The 24505-nt window shown below is 41.9% G+C and overlaps 1 protein-coding gene and 1 pseudogene across 1 annotated transcript; one reads left to right on the plus strand and one right to left on the minus strand.

The window, feature by feature from the left end:
- The first annotated feature begins 36 nt into the window (after nt 1-36).
- LOC121543368 (KRR1 small subunit processome component homolog) lies at nt 37-19054 on the plus strand. The gene is made up of 10 exons (XM_041853181.1): nt 37-133; nt 457-632; nt 866-1000; nt 1153-1278; nt 4043-4126; nt 5460-5516; nt 6547-6717; nt 14866-14943; nt 15152-15248; nt 18052-19054. The coding sequence occupies exons 1-10, from the start codon at nt 58-60 to the stop codon at nt 18186-18188; spliced, it is 1137 nt and encodes a 378-aa protein (XP_041709115.1). The 5' UTR covers nt 37-57; the 3' UTR covers nt 18189-19054.
- LOC121543369 lies at nt 18551-23879 on the minus strand (annotated as a pseudogene).
- Between the last annotated feature and the right edge of the window lie 626 nt (nt 23880-24505).

Raw genomic sequence — 24505 nt, forward strand, 5'->3', positions numbered from 1 at the left:
ACGCAACCCTCAGTTCTAAACTACGCAGTTCCGGTCTGTTTTTCCGGCACAACAAAAATGGCGTCCTCCACGAACGAAGAAAGCGTGAGTGAAACGCAGTCGGGGAAGAAGTCGAAAAAGAATACAAACCAAGGTATTACAACGATATTGTCTAGTATCGGAAACAAATGTCATTCTTTCTTATTAATAGTCCGCGTTTCTGGATAATGAATCTGAGCAGAAACCTGATATCCCTTGATTTGGGTAGCTCGCGCCCGGCCTCATGCTGATGGTGCTAGTATCAGCACTGCTTAAAGACCGCTACTAATTTGTTCTTAGGGAAAGAACGTTTGTTGTATGGGAAAACGTTGCAACTTTTGGGGAAAAAGTGCATGCAATGTGGCTAATTTACCTAGTTAGGTAGCTAGTTATAACGTTAGCCGTGCAATATCCCAGCTTCTAATCTTGTATTTTCAGTGGATGAATCTCAACTCTTCACTGTTCCCGATGGATGGAAGGAGCCAGCATTCACGAAAGATGACAACCCCAAAGGTCTATTGGAGGAGAGCAGTTTCGCCACTCTCTTTCCCAAATACAGAGAGGCGTACCTGAAAGAATGCTGGCCACTGGTCCAAAAAGCACTAGGCGATTCAGTAAGTTCATCCAATGAAAGGGGAAATATGTAGTTGAAATAATAACAAAGCGGACACCCTGCCACGGTTTTGGTTAAACACTGAGGGACGTGACTGGAGAAATGTAGCCACTCAAATGCATAGACAGAGCTACAGTATGTAGCCATGGTAGGATCAATGATCCTCTCCTAGATTCAGGCACATGGTCTTTAAAATGTCCAGAATGTTAATGTTCTGCTTTTCTCCCTCCACAGCACATCAAGGCCACCCTGGATTTGATCGAGGGCAGCATCACGGTTTGCACCACCAAAAAGACCTTTGACCCATATGCCGTTGTAAGGGCACGGGACCTCATCAAGCTGTTGGCCAGAAGTGTGCCATTTGAGCAAGTAGGCATGCTCTCTTGTTAATCAATTCATAGTTGAACTTCCAACAATTATCTTGATAGAGCGTGGAGAATAGTAACAACTCTACACTTAAAAAAAACCAGTACAAGTATATTGATTTGGTTGATGTATTTTCTTCTGTCTTCCGCCTTTAGGCAGTGCGTATTTTGGAGGATGACATGGCGTGTGACATCATCAAAATTGGCACGCTGGTCAGAAACAGAGAACGGTTTGTGAAGAGGAGGCAGAGACTCATCGGACCTAAAGGATCTACACTCAAGGTGCGTGTGTTGTTCAACCATGCAGCCACAGAGAGCGTTCAAATGGATACATTAGAGGTTAGCATCACTAGGTGGAAGCATAGTGTTAATTCAGCCCAACATTTCAGAATCAGTCAGCTAATCAAATCAAAGTTTATTTGTCATATGCACAGGGTACACAATGTGTATACAATACAATTCTTACTTGCAAGCTCTCCTCTCAACAGTGCGACAACAACAAAAATATTCAATTAAAACAAGTAGAAGAAAAATACATTAAGAACACTGTCCATAACAGTAAATAGCTGGTATAAAATTAGCAAAAAAAATGTAAAAGCACTTATTCAAAGTAGGTATATTTACACTTGTATGGGGGATAGGGGGAGCATGAAATGACTTTGCATACAGTAAGAAGTTTCAAATGTAATTAGTCGTATGTACAGGATACACATGGTATACACCGTCCAACGAAATTCTTACTTGCAGGTTCCTTCTCGACAACGCAACAACAATAATGAATAAATATCAAAGATAAGAATACTAACATAAAGTAAATGACTCAGTAGAATATACTTACTTTTTTAGCATCAGTATAATACAGGAAGGCACAATTTCTAGTCCAATATTTCCACATGTATCAGAGAAAGGGGGGATTGGGGGGCAAGTGTTTTAATGGTGCGGTAATAGTACTGTAAATAAGAGTCTGGTAGCAGCAAGTACAGTTGAAGTCGGAAGTTTACATACACTTAGGTTGGAGTCATTAAAAGTCGTTTTTTAACCACTCCACACATTTCTTGTGAACAAACTATTGTTTTGGCAAGTCGGTTGGGACATCTACTTTGTGCATGACACAAGTAATTTTTCCAACAATTGTTTACAGACAGATTATTTCACTTATAATTCACTATCACAATTCCAGTGGATCAGAAGTTTACATACACTAAGTTGACTGTGCCTTTAAACAGCTGATGTCATGGCATTAGAAGCTTCTGATAGGCTAATTGACATCATTTGAGTCAATTGGAGGTGTACCTGTGGATGTATTTCAAGGCCTACATTCAAACTCAGTGCCTCTTTGCTTGACATCATGGGAAAATCAAAAGAAATCCGCCAAGACCTCCGGAAAAAAATTGTATACCTCCACGTGTCTGGTTCATCCATGGGAGCAATTTCCAAACGCCTGAAGGTACCACGTTGAGCTGTACAAACAATAGTAAGCAAGTATAAACACCATGGGACCACGCAGCCGTCATACCGCTCAGGAAGGAGACGCGTTCTGTCTCCTAGAGATGAATCAACTTTGGTGCGAAAAGTGCAAATCAATCCCAGAACAACAGCAAAGGACCTTGTGAAGATGCTGGAGGAAACAGGTACAAAAGTATCTATATACACAGTAAAACGAGTCCCATATCGATATAACCTGAAAGGCCGCTCAGCAAGGAAGAAGCCACTGCTCCAAAACCGCCATAAAAAAGCCAGACTACGGTTTGCAACTACACATGGGGACAAAGATCGTACTTTTTGGAGAAATGTCCTCTGGTCTGATGAAACAAAAATATAACTGTTTGGCCATAATGACCATCTTTATGTTTGGAGGAAAAACGGGGTGGCTTGCAAGCCGAAGAACACCATCCCAACCGTGAAGCACGGGGGTGGCAGCATCATGCTGTGGGGGTGCTTTGCTGCAGGAGGGACTGGTGCACTTCACAAAATAGATGGCATCATGAGGAAGGAAAATTGTGGATATATTGAAGCAACATCTCAAGACCTCCGTCAGGAAGTTAAAGCTTGGTCGCAAATGGGTCTTCCAAATGGACAATGCCCCCAAACCTACTTCCAAAGTTGTGGCAAAATGGCTTGAGGACAACAAAGTCAAGGTATTGGAGTGGCCATCACAAAGCCCTGACCTCAATCCTATAGGAAATGTGTGGGCAGAACTGAAAAGGCGTGTGCGAGCAAGGAGGCCTACAAACCTGACTCAATTACACCAGCTCTGTCAGGAGGAATGGGCCAAAATTCACCCTACTTATTGTGGGAAGCTTGTGGAAGGCTACCCGAAACGTTTGACCCGAGTTAAACAATTTAAAGGCAATGCTACCAAATTCTAATTGAGTGTATGTAAACTTCTGACCCACTGGGAATGTGATGAAAGAAATAAAAGCTGAAAGAAATCATTCTCTCTACTATTATTCTGACATTTCACATTCTTAAAATAAAGTGGTGATCCTAACTGACCTAAGACAGGGATTTTTAGTAGGATTAAATGTCAGGAATTGTGAAAAACTGAGTTTAAATGTATTTGGCTAAGGTGTATGTAAACTTCCGACTTCAACTGTGTGTGTGTTCTAAGGTGCGAAGAGTTAGTGCATGTGTTCTGTTTGTAGTACTATCAGCAGTAGTAGTACTGTCAGCAGTCGTAGTAGTAGTAGTAGTAGTATTAGTACTGTCAGCAGTCATAGTGTCAGCAGTAGTAGTAGTACTGTCAGCAGTCGTAGTAGTAGTACTGTCAGCAGTCGTAGTAGTACTGTCATAGTGTCAGCAGTCGTAGTAGTAGTAGTAGTAGTACTGTCAGCAGTCGTAGTAGTACTGTCATAGTGTCAGCAGTAGTAGTAGTAGTACTGTCAGCAGAGTAGTAGTACTGTCAGCAGTCGTAGTAGTAGTGGTGGCAGTAGCAGCAGTCATGGTGTGTGTTAAGGTGTGGAGTGTGAGCAGATGGAGATTGCTCTGCATGGAACACATTCAACCACCCTCTTACAGGCATTTGTCTAACCTGTTTCCCCCTCAGGCGTTGGAGCTGCTCACCAACTGCTACGTCATGGTGCAGGGGAACACTGTGTCAGCCCTGGGACCCTTCAACGGCCTCAAAGAGGTGAGCGCTGATTTCCTCCATCAGGGACATGTTCAGTAGGGTACACCATAGCGAAACATTTTGTATCGCAAAAACAAGTTTTTAGGTAGTACCTCTCCATTTCAATCCGTTTCAAAATGCTTTCTCCCTACTGAGCACAGCCCTGCTCTCTCCCTTAACCATGCACTGGAACCACTGAAATAAGCCTGTTGAATTCATCAGGTGGCCATTTTCTGTAATTACAAAAAATCATTTAGCGAATTTACTTAGGCCTACCACTCCTTAGGGAGATTAGGCCGCACTAATTTTGCAATTGATGGTAATAAATAAATAAATCCCTTTCAGATGCATACTATCACTATTGCCTCGGAAGCTAAGCAGGGTTGATCCTGGTATGTCCCAGGATGGGAGACCAGATGCTGTTGGAAGTTGGAGGGCCAGTAGGAGGCACTGTCCTCTGTCCTACAAGAAAAATATCCCAGTGCCCCAGGGCAGTGATTGACACTGCCCTGTGTGGGGCCTCCCGAGTGGCGCAGTGGTCTAAGGCTCTGCATCGCAGTGCTAGCTGTGTCACTAGAGATCCTGGTTCGAATCCAGGCTCTGTCGTAGCCGGCCGCGACCGGGAGACCCACGGGACGGCGCACAATTGGCCCAGCGTCGTCCAGGGTAGGGGAGGGAATGGCCGGCAGGGATGTAGCTCAGATGGTAAAGCATGGCGTTTGCAACGCCAGGGTTGTGGGTTCGATTCCCACGGGGGGCCAGTATGAAAAATAAAAAAATAATGTATGCACTCACTAACTGTAAGTCGCTCTGGATAAGAGCGTCTGCTAAATGACTTAAATGTAAATGTATTTCGGATGGGACGTGAAACGGGTGTCCTGACTCTCTGTGGTCACTAAAGATCCCATGGCACTTATCATAGAGCAGGGTTCTTCAATTCCGGTTCTGGAGGGCCGTAACACCTCTGTTTTTCATCCTCTCCTTCTAATCAGGGGCTAATTCAGACCTGGGACACCAGGTGAGTGCAATTAACTACCAGGTAGAAAAAAACAGAAGTGTTTCGGCCCTCCAGGACTGGAATTGAAGAACCCTGTCATAGAGTAAGGGTGTTAACCCCGGTGTCCTGGCTAAATTCCCAATCTGGCCCTCATACCATCATGGCCACTTATTCATCCCCAGCTTCCAATTGGCTCATTCCTCTCCCCTGTAACTATTCCCCAGGTCATTGCTGTAAATAAGAATGTGTTCTCAGTCAACTTACCTGGAGTGAGCAACAATTGTATTTTTTCTGTGCTCTCTGTTTCTCAGAGGGACTCAATTATTATCTCCTAAAATCTGTTCTTTCCTTACGTAGGTAAGAAAAGTGGTGTTGGATACCATGAAGAACATCCACCCCATCTACAACATCAAGGTAATTGACACCTTTCTCCTCCACATCCAATGAGAGGGGGAAACCAGTGCCCCGTAAAGGTGGTCTATATGGTTCCTGATAAACTTAAAGTAACCAACACTGTGTTCTATGTAAGAGGATGTGGGTTTTTTGTTGAAACCACAGGATGTCACCAAGTCCTTTAGAATAGATGAGACATGAACTTACTATGATACCAAAAGGGGTAGTTTGAAGTTCCTTCACAGCTGAAAACAACATGCTCTAGACCAACTTAGTCTGGCCAGTTGTGTTTACAACTTCCTTTATTACGATTTGCTCTCGTACACGAGGTTGTCAACAAAAGCCAAAATATTAGCAATGCAAACCTTTTTAGTTGTCCATGCAGCGGATGTTTTTTTAAAATATTGTCAGGAAAGAACCAGTACTTAGCTATTTTAGGCGTTTCTTAGCAGTTAAAGAAGAAATCTAAATTACTAAAATGTGAGGTGTTGCTCCTTTTAATGCTCTGGCGCAATGGACTTAAAGGGGCAATCCTTAGTTGAAACAATAACAAAACAGGGCCCCCGCCTCTCTTTTGGTAAAAGGCTGAGTGATGGGCCTTTGAGAAATGTAACCACTCAAATTCATAGACAGAGCTATGGATGCAAGGACTTTTCCAAGATATCAACATTATAGTTTAAATAGTTTTGAGGCTACACAGTGTTTGTTTACAATGGCATTGTTTACAAACAATGTCATAAAACAATCTTATATTTTGGGTTCTGATGGGGTACGACATTTCAACTAAAGGCATAAATTATACTTTTCACAAATCAATGGATGTGTGTATATATAGTTAATTTAATATTACAAAAATGGATGTAGCTATTGCAGATTGCCCCTTTTATTGAAGCAATTGGCTTCAACTACTGCATCCTTTCTGGTGCTTTGCCATGTAGTTACCAGCAGGAGTATGACATCAACTGCCCTCTGTTTCAATAATCCAAGTTAACCCTTCCAACACGTTTCACCCTCTTGACTCTGGCGACCATTCGGTTGGGGGCGACCGCAGACGCTCATGATCAAGCGCGAGCTGTCCAAGGACCCCGAGCTGCGGCTGCAGAGCTGGGAGCGCTTCCTGCCCAACTTCCGCCACAAGAACCTGACCAAGCGCAAGGAGCCTAAGAATAAGACGACAAAGAAGGAGTACACTCCTTTCCCCCCGCAGCAGCCTGACAGCCAGGTTAGTGGGTCAGAACCACCACACCCTGCAGCAGCCTGAGAGCCAGGTTAGTGGGTCAGAACCGCCTCCCCCCACATCAGCCTGACAGCCAGGTTAGTGGGTCAGAACCGCCTCCCCCCACAGCAGCCTGACAGCCAGGTTAGTGGGTCAGAACCGCCTCCCCCCACAGCAGCCTGAGAGCCAGGTTAGTGGGTCAGAACCGCCACCGCAGGCCATGATGACTACAATGATAATGACTACATTTTAGGGGTGTAACGATCCATCTACTACATCGATGTATCGATTTATATTCGTATGATCCAACTACATCGATCTGTGCTCGGCGAGTTGGCCTTTTGGACAACATATATCAATCTAACATCGTTTTAAAATGTAATAAATCGATTGTATCGATACTAGGAAATAACCCATTGGATTTAAGCACGTCAGACTTTATATGGATGTTTTTTCTTAGCACTTTTAATGATAAAGGCTTTAAACATTACTCGATTCAGTCTGCCTATCCGTGACGTCATCGCCCCGCGCCAGCAGCAGCGCAAAGGCGCAAAGACAACAAAACATAGCATGGCGTACGACAGAGGAGAAGCCGACGAGCGAGAAATTATCAAGCCACCATTGCGGTCCTTACAAGAAACAGGAATCTAGGAAACTTCACCTGCACTGTCCAGTATCCAGGTATTTATTTCAGTCACACTGGTTGAATTTTTGGCTAAAAGGTTACTGAATCGATTTCAAGTCACTGAATCGTTTCGGATCGTATCGTTCTAAATGAACCAATATCGTCCTTGAATCGTATCGACAACCACGAATCGTGATACAAATCGAATCGTTGTTAAAACAAATCGTTACACCCCTACTACATTTGTATCTGTTCCTGTGTCATACAGCATGCTAGCCCAGTATACAAACCTTCATGTAGACGGAACATCAAACATTACGTACATAGTGCAAGCACAGCACCAAAAAATAATAATATAATTCTTCATTCATTTGTAAGATAACAACACAGAAGGACATTGATGGTTCTTCTTCCTTCCACATACTATAATGGGTGGGCAGTAACTTTGGCCACATTGGGATTACAAAATTCAGCGGAGGTGTGTATATATATATATATATATATATATATATATGTCCATTATAATTTCTACATACTTTCTATTTAGTTTTAGACATTCAAGAGTGACCTGGAGTTACAATTTAATAATTTCCTAATCTTTTTAATTTTTTACTCAAACCTCCTGCGGGCCAGATTGAATGTAGTTTGCCCATCCTTGTACTATAACATACAACACCCATAAAGCCTAACATCAACACAGGACTTGGTCGGTCACTACTTGATATATCCCACCCATCACTTAACCTATCACTAGGCTTGTTCAAACCCATGTTTGTGGAGTTGTTACGTGAATTTCTATCCCAATGTTTCAAAAATGAACTTATTACTCAGTCTGTATCCCAGAGGTTGTAAATCTCTAATAATCAGACCAAGCAGCCCAGCATACAATCATCAGGCATTATTCATTGAGAACGTTCTAAAACAAAATGGTCGTACAATATTTTTATATGCACACGTCAGAGAATCCCTCCCCTCTTTAGGCGGGCTGTAGTTTTCCACTGGAAAACTGCTCTCCTGACCATCATGTCACACACACACACACTGTTCTTATCACACTGTTCTTACCATATGTTATTCGTTTAACTGAGGGTGTAACATTTTAGTCATATCTTACTCACACATTTCTTTTAACAATCCACCCTTTGACTAAATTACACCCACACATTTAAACTACATTCTATATAAAATGAAACACACAACAAGGCATACCAGTTGATTTGCATATAAAAACATTGTCTCATTCAATACAGGTTCGTGAGGGTTACCCCATGATTAAAAGCGTAATGTTACTCTTTAGCAATGGTACCTAACCTGTTTACCCACTATCTGGAAACAACAGTCTAAGCCTATAGTGAAGAACATTTGCTTCATCACATCCTGCAATATTGATTAATTAGTACATCATACTTAAAACAAGACTTTCATGCACAAAAATCATTACAATAACTTTTAAACTAGAGATTTATAGTTCTAGGTTAACATCCAATCACAGCTCTTCGTTAGATTTTCACTGCAACCTTCACACATTAGAACTAAGAAAAGTTTCATCCAGTCTCAAACTATCTGAATCGTTGTCATCCTCCACCAAGCCTGGTAGGTCATATCCTTCATTCATAGGTCGGAGTCCGGGATTGGGCCGTATCTCACCATCTGTTGGGAAACCGCCTTCTCCATCACCTTGCTCACCAACCCTCGGACACAGGGAATAAGACAACATCCACAAAGAACAAGTATACCCATAGAAGCTATAGCTGTACCCAGAATAGTAACAACAATAGTTTTCCATTTACCAAATATGTTATCAAACCAACCGTTTAGGTAGCTATCAATACCAGTGTTCTCAGCCAGTTCTTTGAGCGTGTTGAGTCCCTGAAGCGCTTTGGTCACAGACCCGTCCGGTGCTGTATTGTTGGGGATGAAAGTACAGCACATAGATCCAAACAGAACACAAACTCCGCCCCGCTCAGCCAAAAGCATATCTAAAGCTATTCTATTCTGCCATGCCATTAAGCTAGTTGACGCTGTCTGCTCAGCCAATCCCTTTATTGCATCACGAGTGTGGTTTATAAATCTTTGCTGGTTATAGTAAATATAATTTATCCAATCTACGTTTTTATTAATTGTTGACCACCAGAAAATACTTGATTCAAACCCAGCTGCGATCTGATTCCTAGCTTTGAATTCTTCTGGAACCCCTTGAGGTACTCCTATCCCATCAATATATATCCTTTCATTAAAGGATCCCGGGAGGAGGTCCCGCTTTCTACGTGTCAACTCACCAGTCTCTGACACATTTGATTGTTTTGCGTATGTAGGTGAGGCCACAATCTGTCACCACACAACCACCAGATGTCAGCACGGGCCTGGTTTTGGTTCCTAAAATCCTCTGGCTGCAACAAAGAGGAGAGATTAGTCATGGTCTCTTTAGTTGTGACATTCTCTGTGTGGGAGCAGGAGCTAAGATGCCCTACCCAGTATCCTATCTTATTAGTCCTAGAAAAATAATAATAAGAATCCCCTGAGACTTCAAACGGAGACAACCTAGGTCGGGGTGACTTTGTTATCGGGGGATACAGATAGTGCAAGTTACTACAATACTCCTTGAGTATTGAACAATTTAATCATGCAGGATAAACCTGACGGAGAGTTAAAGCCCGTCAACAGGAACGGAGTAGTTGTTAACCTTGGTTTGGCTGTCCCACAGGCATAACAGTCCTCTTTAGACATAGTTCTTGCCGTATACTCAATCCATTCCAACCACAGGTTAGGATCCCTATACCCCGTCTCCACCTGTACTACTTCCTTCAGGTCTATAGTTTGCACTATCTTCACCACAGCCCCGGTCTCAATACCTCCCTCAGAGAGGTTTACTCTATAGGGTGCCCCAGTTGTAGAGGATATCTCACTTGTCAGGTCTGTAACCTGTTTTAGCGTGATTCGGACTTTCAGACAGTACCTACCCTTATATGGGTCGCACTGCCATTTCTGGTCATTCCCTACTTTCACAATACTCCACCTGTCCTTAAACTGTGTATGGAGATTGACATATTCCCCCGCTCGGTATGAGCAACTACATGGTCCCAGGATGTACATGGTGACATACATACAGTGGGGAAAAAAAGTATTTAGTCAGCCACCAATTGTGCAAGTTCTCCCACTTAAAAAGATGAGAGAGGCCTGTAATTTTCATCATAGGTACACGTCAACTATGACAGACAAATTGAGGAAAGAAAATCACATTGTAGGATTTTTAATGAATTTATTTGCAAATTATGGTGGAAAATAAGTATTTGGTCACCTACAAACAAGCAAGATTTCTGGCTCTCACAGACCTGTAACAACTTCTTTAAGAGGCTCCTCTGTCCTCCACTCGTTACCTGTATTAATGGCACCTGTTTGAACTTGTTATCAGTATAAAAGACACCTGTCCACAACCTCAAACAGTCACACTCCAAACTCCACTATGGCCAAGACCAAAGAGCTGTCAAAGGACACCAGAAACACAATTGTAGACCTGCACCAGGCTGGGAAGACTGAATCTGCAATAGGTAAGCAGCTTGGTTTGAAGAAATCAACTGTGGGAGCAATTATTAGGAAATGGAAGACATACAAGACCACTGATAATCTCCCTCGATCTGGGGCTCCACGCAAGATCTCACCCCATGGGGTCAAAATGATCACAAGAACGGTGAGCAAAAATCCCAGAACCACACGGGGGGACCTAGTGAATGACCTGCAGAGAGCTGGGACCAAAGTAACAAAGCCTACCATCAGTAACACACTACGCCGCCAGGGACTCAAATCCTGCAGTGCCAGACGTGTCCCCCTGCTTAAGCCAGTACATGTCCAGGCCCGTCTGAAGTTTGCTAGAGTGCATTTGGATGATCCAGAAGAGGATTGGGAGAATGTCATATGGTCAGATGAAACCAAAATAGAACTTTTTGGTAAAAACTCAACTCGTCGTGTTTGGAGGACAAAGAATGCTGAGTTGCATCCAAAGAACACCATACCTACTGTGAAGCATGGGGGTGGAAACATCATGCTTTGGGGCTGTTTTTCTGCAAAGGTACCAGGACGACTGATCCGTGTAAAGGAAAGAATGAATGGGGCCATGTATCGTGAGATTTTGAGTGAAAACCTCCTTCCATCAGCAAGGGCATTGAAGATGAAACGTGGCTGGGTCTTTCAGCATGACAATGATCCCAAACACACCGCCCGGGCAATGAAGGAGTGGCTTCGTAAGAAGCATTTCAAGGTCCTGGAGTGGCCTAGCCAGTCTCCAGATCTCAACCCCATAGAAAATCTTTGGAGGGAGTTGAAAGTCCGTGTTGCCCAGTGACAGCCCCAAAACATCACTGCTCTAGAGGAGATCTGCATGGAGGAATGGGCCAAAATACCAGCAACAGTGTGTGAAAACCTTGTGAAGACTTACAGAAAACGTTTGACCTGTGTCATTGCCAACAAAGGGTATATAACAAAGTATTGAGAAACTTTTGTTATTGACCAAATACTTATTTTCCACCATAATTTGCAAATAAATTCATTAAAAATCCTAATTTTTTTTCTCATTTTGTCTGTCATAGTTGACGTGTACCTATGATATAAATTACAGGCCTCTCATCTTTTTAAGTGGGAGAACTTGCACAATTGGTGGCTGACTAAATACTTTTTTTCCCCACTGTATCTCTCCCATCCTTTACGATACTACCAGCCAGTAGTCCCCAACTGGTCCGCAAAGACCTCAAAGGTGATGTCCTTCCCTACAGTCCCTAGTACTTCCCCTTTCCCTACGTCTAGCTGTCTCCTATGTCTTCGTAGACTGTGCTCAGGTATTATTTTATCAACTTGTGTTAGGTTAACTACTACTACTGGCGTATCAGGAGGGTTTGAGTGTGTTAGGAATATGGCCCCCACAATCAGACAGCTACCTACCGTCAGGAGACCTGTGAATCCCCACCCTCGCCCTGAGAACATGTCAGACGCCAGAGGCCAACCCATTGCTTTACCTTCTATCGAACTCACACAGGGATGATCAGACAGGGTAAGGGAATCTTCGTTAAGGAGCCAACCCCCGAGCCCTAGTGGTGATCGGTTCTTTCTCCTAACTCTGTGTTTGTTCGTCAGGTGTAGCTGGGTTTACCTTTTTACAGTGTGTGACATGCACCCAGGTGAATCTTTCCGCAATTCTTACAGCGAAGGCCGTCACCAACAGGACCTGATATGAACCTTCCCAACGGGGCTGCTTCCAGTTTTTCTTCTTTAAGGATTGGATCCACACCCAGTCACCTGGTTAGATAGAGTGGGTCACCTTCTCCTTTAGTTCACCTGTGGGGCACAAATTCTTAGACATACGGTTAACGAACAATTTTCTCATGTGTTCTGCTAGTGTATTCTCTAGTTATATGTCTGCCTGTCTGGTCCTGCCAACTGTGGCATTCTGTAAGGTCTTCCAAACACTTTCTCAAAGGGGGATAACCCATCTTTATCTGGGGTTACTCTAAATTTCTTCCCTTCACTCCGTGATAACTCTATAAAATCAATTTCCAATTGCTGGAAAGGGTACTTAGCCAGAGGATACTCACCCTGAGGTGCCCTTTGTCTGCCCTGGTGATTATTTTGAGCACACATAACACATCTTGAACAAAAGTTTATTTTATTTTTTATATATATATATTTGTTAAATATAATTAGTCATCCCATATGCAACAGTGTTGTCTAATCTGCTCTACCATCCATCCCTCCTTTTTACACATGTCACTGCCCATGTGTCAATATTACCACTTACCTAAACAATCACTTAGGTAATATTGGTAATTTACCATCCAATTGCCATCCCTTATTTATTTTTGAGACTGTCCCTTGCTTCTTTATTGCTCCTATCTTCCTGATCTCATTACTAAATAAATGATCTAGGTAATAGCTGTTTCGCATTAGATTGTGCCTTCCTCTGATTACTGCAGCTCATTGCATTAATTTAGTTTCAAATACCAACTTGTTGTTTATTAAAGCATAATAAAAATGAAATTTAAATGACAACATTTGATAATACCTCAATTTACTTCTATCCCGTAAAAGTAATCCAAGATTAATACAATTTACTAGCAACAGGTATCCTTCATTCAGGGAAAGCTCTCTCTCTTCTGTTATTTTATGGTTCAAATCATAATCTTCACACTTTTCACAGTACTATAAATTCCCCTCAACTTGGTAAAATAAACTATCTTAAAGTCCTCCTCTCATGCCTTTTAGAATTACCAGTGTGGATGATTAATTAACACCAGAAAGTCAAAACAGAGTTCAGAGGCAATTGAAATTATTCAACGAACTGTTCGATCCCATAGTATACTAAACATGACCATCATTCTAAATATTTCATAAATGTTACTTATCCCAAGTGTTCATTAAGTCCTCATGACATTTATTCTCATAAGAAATCATGTATACCCTAAACTCAGTCAAAACCGAAAAACTCCATAAAATTCACTGTGTGTGCTCCTTTAAGACTTATCACCTTTGACCTGTTGAAAACCCCCTAGAATCAAAATAACAACCCTTTATAAACATCATACTAGGTGTGTTGTTTTTTATTTGAAAAACCCAATTGAAAAACAACCAAAAATAGCCAGTCCCCACTTAATTTGGTAGCTCACTTTTACGACCTTAATACTGCCTAACTCCACTAGACTGCTCCCCCTAGCCCTGGGCAACATTCCAATGAGATAAGCTAATCTCTTTCTCCTGGAAGAGGAATTATACATTTAGTTAACCTTCAATTACCATCAGTAATCTAAAGATGGTAAGTACACACAAAACATGATACAGATATCCCCAGTCCTAACTCATCAATAATTGTTTGTATCAATCTAATTCCTCATAATTAATCCATAAAACCACTCAAAATTCCTCGAGTATACAATGATTGTTTAATTGATTACCCTTCAGATCATATCCTCTTTAAATCTTACAATGATTATTGAACCCTAAATCTGCTCCATGTGATCTCATCTCAAATGATCCATTATCAATTATTTGATCAACACCATAGGAAAATCTGTCTCCCCTTCTATTGTTCCTGTCACCCTTCTTAATGTCATATTTCACTCATTTGCCAATATAATCCCTTACTTCATATAAGTAAGCAGTGATATTTTATTCCAGGCATCTATTTAAAAAAAAAAATGATACGTTGTCTCCTACTGTCCCTTAACATATACTGTAGGGGATTTCCCTCAATCCTGGGAAAAAAACAAAAACAAGAAACTCCCCCCTCAGAACACATCAGATAACTCCACGTATCATTAAATTCACTAAACCTATAAATAACAAACCCATAACCACCTTCCAGTAATCTACTGATTTAAACCTGTTGCATTAATTTATTAAAATATAAACCTATTGTTTAATAAATCCACTGTTTGCATTGAACACATCTCTCAGTCTCTCTAGTTATTGACTAATAGTCTCACTGTCTTACTCACACATTTATTTTATCAGGAGTCACTGTTTTTTTGTGTTTGGTTGTTGTCTAGATTGACAAGGAACTGGCAACGGGAGAGTTCTTCCTTCGAGAGAGCGTTAAGAAGAGGAAGAAGATGGAAGCGATAAAGGTAATCACAGCTTCACCCTGGGGGGTTGTAACCATGGGGATCACTTGACACAGCTTCGTCCTGAGGTGTCGCAACCATCACTTGACAGCTATGCACCATTAACTATTTGCATAGCATTGCATGAGAAACGAATTACCTTCAAAGACTCATAACAGGATTTAATGTGTCAAATCCATTTGTCCTATGTCTGATTGTATCTGTTTCCAAGGTGAAACAAGCCGAGGCGTTGACCAAGAGGCAAGAGGAGCGAAACAGAGCCTTTATTCCTCCTAAGGAGAAACCTGTTATGAGGAAGACCAACAAAGGTACAGTGAATCATTGTAATATTTATGTTCTTAACTATCTTCTCTCCACCTATGAACCTTTCCGCACTCTGCCAAACTGCTTCATACCCCACACCAGTCCGCACTCTGCCAAACTGCTTCATACCCCACACCAGTCCGCACTCTGCCAAACTGCTTCATACCCCACACCAGTCCGCATTCCGGCAAACTGCTTCATACCCCACACCAGTCCGCATTCCGGCAAACTGCTTCATACCCCACACCAGTCCGCACTCTGACAAACTTCTTCATACCCCACACCAGTCCGCTCTCTGCCAAACTGCTTCATACCCCACACCAGTCCACACTCTGCCAAACTGCTTCATACCCATTTACATTTTAGCAGACGATCTTACCCAGAGCGACTTACAGGAGCAATTAGGGTTAAGTGCCTTGCTCAAGGGCACATCGACTGATTTTTCACCTAGTCGGCTCGGGGATTAGAACCAGCGACCTTTCGGTTACTGGCACAACGCTCTTACCCACTAAGCTACCAGCCGCCCACACCAGTCCGCACTCTGCCAAACTGCTTCATGCCCCACACCAGTCCGCACTCTGCCAAACTGCTTCATGCCCCACACCAGTCCGCACAATGAGGCGACCGCGCCTTTTCCTTCCACTCAACACGCTTTTGGAACTCCCTTCCAGACACTGTTGGGGCTTTCAAACAGGCCTTAAGACTCATCTTTATCAGCTGGCCTACCCTTCCTCCTAGACTTTGTTGCTTTCATGATATGGTTATTGCCCTCTGTAATTATTTGGACAGTGAAGCGTTTTTTATTGTTTTGCCTCAAACAATCACGATGAGGTTAAAGTGCAGACTGTCAGCTTTAATTTGAGGGTATTTTCATCCATATCGGGTGAACCGTTTTAGAAATTACAGAACTCTTTGTACATAGTCCCCCCATTTTAGGGGAGAAAATGTATTACACTACCGTTCAAAAGTTTGCAAAGAAAAAGCCGTATCTCAGACTGGCCAGTAAAAAGAAAAGATTAAGATGGGCAGTCTGAGATATGGCTTTTTCTTTGCAACTCTGCCTAGAAGGTCAGCATCCCGGAGTCGCCTCTTCACTGTTGACTTTGAGACTGGTGTTTTGCGGGTACTATTTAATGAAGCTGCCAGTTGAGGACCTGTGAGGCGTCTGTTTCTCAAACTAGACACTCTAATGTATTTGTCCTCTTGCTCAGTTGTGCACTGGGGCCTCCCACTCCTCTTTCTATTCTGGTTAGAGACAGTTTGCGCTGTTCTGTGAAGGGAGTAGTACACAGCGTTGTACGAGATCTTCAGTTTCTTGGCAATTTCTCGCATGGAATAGCCTTCATTTCTCAGAACAAGAATAGACTGCCGAGTTTCAGAAGACATTTATTTGTTTCTGGACATTTTGAGCCTGTAATCGAACCCATAATTGCTGATGCTCCAGATACTCAACTAGTCTCAAGAAGGCCAGTTGTATTGCTTCTTTAATCAGCACAACAGTTTTCAGCTGTGCTAAAATAATTGCAAAAGGGTTTTCTAATGATCAATTAGCATTTTAAAATGATAAACTTGGATTAGCAAACACAACGTGCCATTGGAACACAGGACTGATGGTTGCTGATAATGGGCCTATGTAGATATTCCATTAAATATCAGCCATTTCCAGCTACAATAGCCATTTACAACATTAACAATGTCTACCCTGTATTTCTGATCAATTTGATGTTATTTTAATGGACAAAAAAATTGCTTTTCTTTCGAAAACAAGGACTTTTCTAAGTGACCCCAAACTTTTGAACGGTAGTGTGTGTAGTAAAAGGGTAAGTATTTGGTCCTATATTCCTAGCACGCAATGACCACATCAAGCTTGTGACTCTACACATTTGTTGGATGCATTTGCTGTTTGTTTTGGTTGTGTTTCAGATTATTTTGTGCCCAATAATAATAATTAATGGTAAATAACGTATTGTTTCATTTTGATATTTGTGTGTCTAACTTTCTCACGCATCATTATTTACGATTCATTCAGGATTATCCGTAATCATGGTAGCATCCAGATTCATGTAGAAGTGTTTAGAAACATATTCAAATCTGATTTACAATAAAAGTGACTAAAATAACACAATATATGGTTTACCATTAATTTCTATTGAGCACAAAATCTGAAACACAACCAAAACAAACAGCAAATGCATCAAGTTTGTAGAGTCACAAGCTTAATGTAGTCATTGCGTGCTAGAAATATGAGACCAAATGTTTAACTCTTTATTACTTTAATACAAACATAAGTGATTTTGTCCCAATACTTTTGGTCCTCTAAAATGGGGGGACTATGTATAAGGCACTTAACCCTAAGTATAGTCATTGTTCCTCTGTAGCTCAGCTGGTAGAGCACGGCGCTTGTAACGCCAAGGTAGTGGGTTCGAACCCCGGGACCACCCATACACAAAAAAAAAAAAAATGTATGCACGCATGACTGTAAGTCGCTTTGGATAAAAGCGTCTGCTAAATGGCATATTATTATATTATTATTATTATTGTTTGATTTCAAATCCAAACTTTTGGAGTATTGAGCCAAAAGTAGGACAAAACGCTTTTACTGTCCCAGTATTTTATTTTCTATTTTATTTGATTTCATGCACTTTGAGATTATTCTTGTATAATGAAATGCGCTTTACAAATGTAGTAAATTATTATCATCATTAACTGACTCATCTGGTTAAATGAAGCATTGTCTGACAACATACTTCCACAGTCACTCCTAGCTGTTTAATATATTCATTTTTATTTTACCATGTTTTTTTCTAGCTCCCTCAGAAGCCAAAATCGACGTTGAGGCCATCAAGGCTAAGGTAAGGAAAGCCAAGACCAAGAAGCTAGGAGCCCCCTCAGTTAACCCTGTCCCACAGACCACACCCGCCAGTGGCAAGAAGAAGAAGGGCTAACCTTGGAAAGGCTTGACCAATGGACGATATTTACTATTACTGCATTCAAACGGGGCATGCAGATTACTGGCGTTAAGGATGTCCGGTTTGTCAGAACATCGGTTTGGCTAAAGATTTCTTTGTGATATTAATAGAATATCCCCAATTCCTCACAGAGATGAACCTTCCTCATAGTTTCGATGATTAAATGAATATTGAATGCTTCTGTCAGCAGTAGAGGAGAGAGTATAGAGTGAAGGTGTAACCCTATATGTGAGATCCAATGCTTCTGAGTGTTGCCTAGTTTTCCTGTGACCGAGGCCCATTCTTCAATATCACTTAGCGACAGTTTCTAAGACGTGCACAGAATGTGATTCACTTGGTTTATCCTAACGCCACAGATTCCTCCTCTTGTCCTATTCCTCAGAACTACTTGTACTGCTTTCAGCCAACACCTGTCCATGTTAATATTTGCCGTAAACACTTTACTTTTATGAAGCCTGCAAGTATAATGGCTTATGATTCAGTTAATGCATTGTAAGACTTGTAATGTCTCATAATGCTATGCGATCCTGACTAAATACATTTTGAGTCCGTTGAAAATAACATGCATACTATTAAAGACTTATTATAAATCATTAACAAGGTATTAAGCTATATACCTGCAGGGTTTGAGAAAAGGTGGTTGTTTAGGCATTGAAAGTTTTAGTTCATGATTAAATTAACATTGTTGTGTGCAGCTACAGGCGTCAGGTGTAGCAGAAATGGGCCTAGAGGACTGCTGAACAGTGAAATAGCATTGTGATGTTTAGGAGAACTGTGACATTCTTTGTCATTTGGTGCTGCTACTTCTAAAGACTCAATAAAACAAGTATATGATCAACTCATTCTGTATTTGTAGGAGTGATTTTCCTGTTTAGGCTAAATGAGATGATTTTAGACACCGCTCTTCAACTTTCACAAGCACATAAGCTGTTGTGTTATTAGGAGTTCTGCTGTCAGTGGTTGGTGAGCCTTGACCTAGATTTGTTTGTGCTTTTGCCAACACTATTGCTCATTGTCAAGCCAAACATGAATGCGAGACAATTTTTTTGGGGAAACCGTTATTTTCAAATCTTTAACTTAACAGAAACACAGATTGTCATAATATAAATTGAATTGAAGTGTGTGAGCTATTTAAGACCTATTTTTCATGCTCTTATTTAATGCATTGTTTACTTCAGAGGGCCGTAGAGTTTGTATTAAAGACTGCTGCGTAACTCCTTGAGGTCAGAAAATAAAGATTTGGTTACATTTTGGGGTAAACTTTCCCTTTAAGACATTAATGGAAGCAGCAAAAGCAGCATATACATTTTAGTATTAGTAGTAGTTCACGTTATTGTACCACAATGGGAATTTGGTTTGAGGCTCTGCGGCAATTTTAAAAAGACAGGACCACATTGAGAAAGGAATGCCATCAATGACAACGTCAATGCAGGACAATCAATCATCTAAACAGCTGAGCTATTCGTAAAAAAATAAGCTTGGGTACAATCTGTGTACTCCAAATGCGGCGACAAAGGTGAGGAGGAGGGCCAGGGGTCGGATGGCCAATATGGCCATGCAGGAGGGGCCACAGGTGGCCAGGGTGGGGTCCCAGGTGGCCAGGGTGGGGTCCCAGGTGGCCAGGGTGGGGTCCCAGGTGGCCAGGGTGGGGTCCCAGGTGGCCAGGGCGGGGTCCCAGTCGGGAGTCCATCTGTAACCTGTACACAGGTGAGAAAAGAAAAGGCTACTGTAGGTCACAAAGAACACATGCTGCCATTGTGGCTTAGGAAGATAATTGAAATGAAGGGTTGCGTATTGAAAACATACTTTTCTGTTCATCTCGTTTTGGATTGTCTGTAAAGAGAGAAGACAATATGGCAGCTTTGTTATGTCATGAATGGAAAATAGTATTGGGCGTTGTTGAATATGTTGAACATGTAGCATGTACAAGGGAAAGAGTATTGGTGGTGTTGTGAAGGAATATGTTTAACTTCACATTCAGACCATCACACAAGTTTGTCCTGCATCTTATTAGTATATTGGGTGTGGGAAATGGTAACTGACTGAGACTTACGGCAGAGCTTGGCCTGGCATTGGTTGTTTGCACCCTCACAAGAGCTGCATTCTTCCATCCCATTCTGGTATGGTAAAATCCCAACCACGTTTCCCCTGGAGAAAGCAATGCTCATCCTTTTAATTTGTCCAAGATTTGTCCATATTTCTATAATCAGAGCATCTTAGACTTTGTGCAATATGTGCAGGGTTGCATAATTCCAATAACCTTTCAAAGATCCTCAAGCGTTCCAGAAATGATTCATTTTGCATCATTGTGATGCAAAGGCAAAATCATATGATGCAAATGTGTCATACTGGCTGTATTTCTGTATTTTGAAAGTTATATCTTTAATTTGCTGACATGCAACATATTTTGGGACTATATATACAATGGACTAATGAAACAAATACCCAAAGATAGTTTTTGGGTGGAATGTATATCTGTGTTTTCAGTCTGACTTACGCTTAGGCATAGTTACAAGCAAAAATGGCTCCCTCTTTATTAGAAAACGAAGTCCTGTCGACACCATTCGGGCATATTTGGACGGCGCAACCAACCTTGTAGCTCGTCGCCCATACAACCTGGGAATGCAAGCAAGCATGCAGTCGGCACTGTTTTTACAATAGGTCAAATAGGGGGTCTTATATTTGTCCTGTTTCACACATGTACAATTGTGCAACCTGTGTGGTGTGAAATGTAAATGTATTTTTTGCATATCCCCTCCCTGCGAAACCCTTGGAGAGTGGGGTCATGGCCAGGGATCAGCCATTATTGACGGTGACCCTGGGGCAATTAGGGTTACAGTGGGGGAAAAAAGTATTTAGTCAGCCACCAATTGTGCAAGTTCTCCCACTTAAAAAGATGAGAGAGGCCTGTAATTTTCATCATAGGTACACGTCAACTATGACTGACAAATTGAGATTTTTTTTCTCCAGAAAATCACATTGTAGGATTTTTAATGAATATAATTGCAAATTATGGTGGAAAATAAGTATTTGGTCACCTACAAACAAGCAAGATTTCTGGCTCTCACAGACCTGTAACTTCTTCTTTAAGAGGCTCCTCTGTCCTCCACTCGTTACCTGTATTAATGGCACCTGTTTGAACTTGTTATCAGTATAAAAGACACCTGTCCACAACCTCAAACAGTCACACTTCAAACTCCACTATGGCCAAGACCAAAGAGCTGTCAAAGGACACCAGAAACAAAATTGTAGACCTGCACCAGCCTGGGAAGACTGAATCTGTAATAGGTAAGCAGCTTGGTTTGAAGAAATCAACTGTGGGAGCAATTATTAGGAAATGGAAGACATACAAGACCACTGATAATCTCCCTCGATCTGGGGCTCCACGCAAGATCTCACCCCGTGGGGTCAAAATGATCACAAGAACGGTGAGCAAAAATCCCAGAACCACACGTGGGGGACCTAGTGAATGACCTGCAGAGAGCTGGGACCAAAGTAACAAAGCCTACCATCAGTAACACACTACGCCGCCAGGGACTCAAATCCTGCAGTGCCAGACGTGTCCCCCTGCTTAAGCCAGTACATGTCCAGGCCCGTCTGAAGTTTGCTAGAGTGCATTTGGATGATCCAGAAGAGGATTGGGAGAATGTCATATGGTCAGATGAAACCAAAATAGAACTTTTTGGTAAAAACTCAACTCGTCGTGTTTGGAGGACAAAGAATGCTGAGTTGCATCCAAAGAACACCATACCTACTGTGAAGCATGGGGGTGGAAACATCATGCTTTGGGGCTGTTTTTCTGCAAAGGGACCAGGACGACTGATCCGTGTAAAGGAAAGAATGAATGGGGCCATGTATCGTGAGATTTTGAGTGAAAACCTCCTTCCATCAGCAAGGGCATTGAAGATGAAACGTGGCTGGGTCTTTCAGCATGACAATGATCCCAAACACACCGCCCGGGAAACGAAGGAGAGGCTTCGTAAGAAGCATTTCAAGGTCCTGGAGTGGCCTAGCCAGTCTCCAGATCTCAACCCCATAGAAAATCTTTGGAGGGAGTTGAAAGTCCGTGTTGCCCAGCGACAGCCCCAAAACATCACTGCTCTAGAGGAGATCTGCATGGAGGAATGGGCCAAAATACCAGCAACAGTGTGTGAAAACCTTGTGAAGACTTACAGAAAACGTTTGACCTGTGTCATTGCCAACAAAGGGTATATAACAAAGTATTGAGAAACTTTTGTTATTGAACAAATACTTTTCCACCATAATTTGCAAATAAATTCATTAAAAATCCTACAATGTGATTTTCTGGATTTCCTTTTCTCATTTTGTCTGTCATAGTTGACGTGTACCTATGATGAAAATTACAGGCCTCTCTCATCTTTTTAAGTGGGAGAACTTGCACAATTGGTGGCTGATTAAATACTTTTTTCCCCCACTGTAAGTGTCTTGCTCAAGGACAGATCGATAGATTTTTCACCTAGTTGGCTCGGGGATTTGAACTAGCAACCTTTTGGTTACTGGTCCAACGCTCAAATTGCATTTTGTGGTTTTGATGGTTTTACAGTAGAGGACACGTACCTGTGTGTAGTGGCCACACATTCTTCCTGGTGTACACTCATTGCTTTGGTATGAGTAATCTTTCACTTCTTTGACCCATAAATCCATGGCTCTCATGACAGAGAACGTGGAGGGCGGGTATCCTGCCCAGATGTTCTCTCCCACGGAGGAGAAGACAGGGTGGACCCGTCTGACCTCTTTCAGGTAGATATTGTGCTGGAAATCACAGTGTTTCGCCCAGGCCCTTGCAGTGATGGCCAAGCCCTCATCCCACGTCTTGAGAAAACAAATTACAACCAAATTAGTGGGTGTCTAAAAAATGACAGTATCTATGATGTGAAACTGATTACACGCCTCTATGGATCTGAGTGGCCTGTCCTACTTTCATTCTAACATCGTCTTACAGGGCTCTACAGTACGACCATTTTAATTGCCTATGCGCCTACATATTTTTGCTGTGCGACCTGGAATTTTAATTTAGGAGCACCAGTGCGCCTCGATAAAGTTAAGGATTCTAGCTTTATTACCTTACCTCAAATGTTTCATTGTGGTCTTACATTTCTTTGTGTGCGCCTACATTTTTCAACTTAGGCGTCCACGTGCTCCTTGTAAAAAAGGACAGTGTAGAACCCTGTCTTATTCAACTATAGCCTGCTCACAAGGCAATGTTTATAAGCATTGTTTTTGCTCTGGGAAGCATTGAAGCACTATTAATGTATTGCATATTCTTAATTGTCACTTCTTTTCCAACTGCAAAAACATGACAATTCTGAATTATTTACATGGAACCAGTCTTGGCTATATTATGGTATTGCTGAGTTTTTAAGGTGAGAATCCACAGTGTTGCATGCTCTCATTGCCTCTGCTTACCATGTAGAGCATATTGCTGGCTGGTGGATTCACAGAGGACCGGTTGTCGTTGTGTATCCTCACACAGTCGTCGATGAACTTCTCGTCGGTGATGCCAGGAAATGGGTTGTACTCCGAGGACTCGATATTAGGGACAGATGAGGCCAGGAAAATCACAACCCACAGCGATCCCAGCAGCAGTAGCTGTGCCATGCTTCAGGTTCAGATGATTGAACCAAGACAGGATACAATTGTCTCACATTACATCTCCTTTTGCAGTAAAGCAGCTCGTTGCACACAGGAACTGACACATCTTTGCAAATTTTACTGCTGGATGGTGATGAGGAAGGAAGTCGGTGTGAAATGTTGTGTACTAGTGAGTCAGTGCCATGTAGTACTGTAATAAACCTACTGGGCAGAAACTGATTGAATCAATGTTGTTTCCACGTCATTTCAACCCCCCAAAATCAATGTGATGATGTTGAATCAACGTGGGAAACTGATTGGATTTGTCATCAACATAAGGGCATTACGTCTTTTTTTCACCCAACTTTTAACCTAAATCCAATGACATGGTAACATTTGTTGTTGATTTCTCGTTGAATTCATGCTAGTTGACAACTCAAACAAATTTTAATTTAGACGTTGAACTGACGTCTGTGGCCAGTGGGAAAGCCTTGGTGATTGTTGCATCCAACTCATAAGAGAGATGAGGGAAGATACATGGAGAAGGGAGGAGAGAGAGACATAGGCAGATACATGGATAGACTTATCTAGAGAGATAGCTAGAGTGTTATGGTATCTCTAGGATCATGTAAGGCTAGGAAGAAGTGTGGTATTGTGGTTAGCTAAACCTCCCTTATTCATGTGTGGGAACAAGATAATTC

Source organism: Coregonus clupeaformis, chromosome 28, assembly GCF_020615455.1.
Source record: "Coregonus clupeaformis isolate EN_2021a chromosome 28, ASM2061545v1, whole genome shotgun sequence".
NCBI classification, from domain to species: domain Eukaryota; kingdom Metazoa; phylum Chordata; class Actinopteri; order Salmoniformes; family Salmonidae; genus Coregonus; species Coregonus clupeaformis.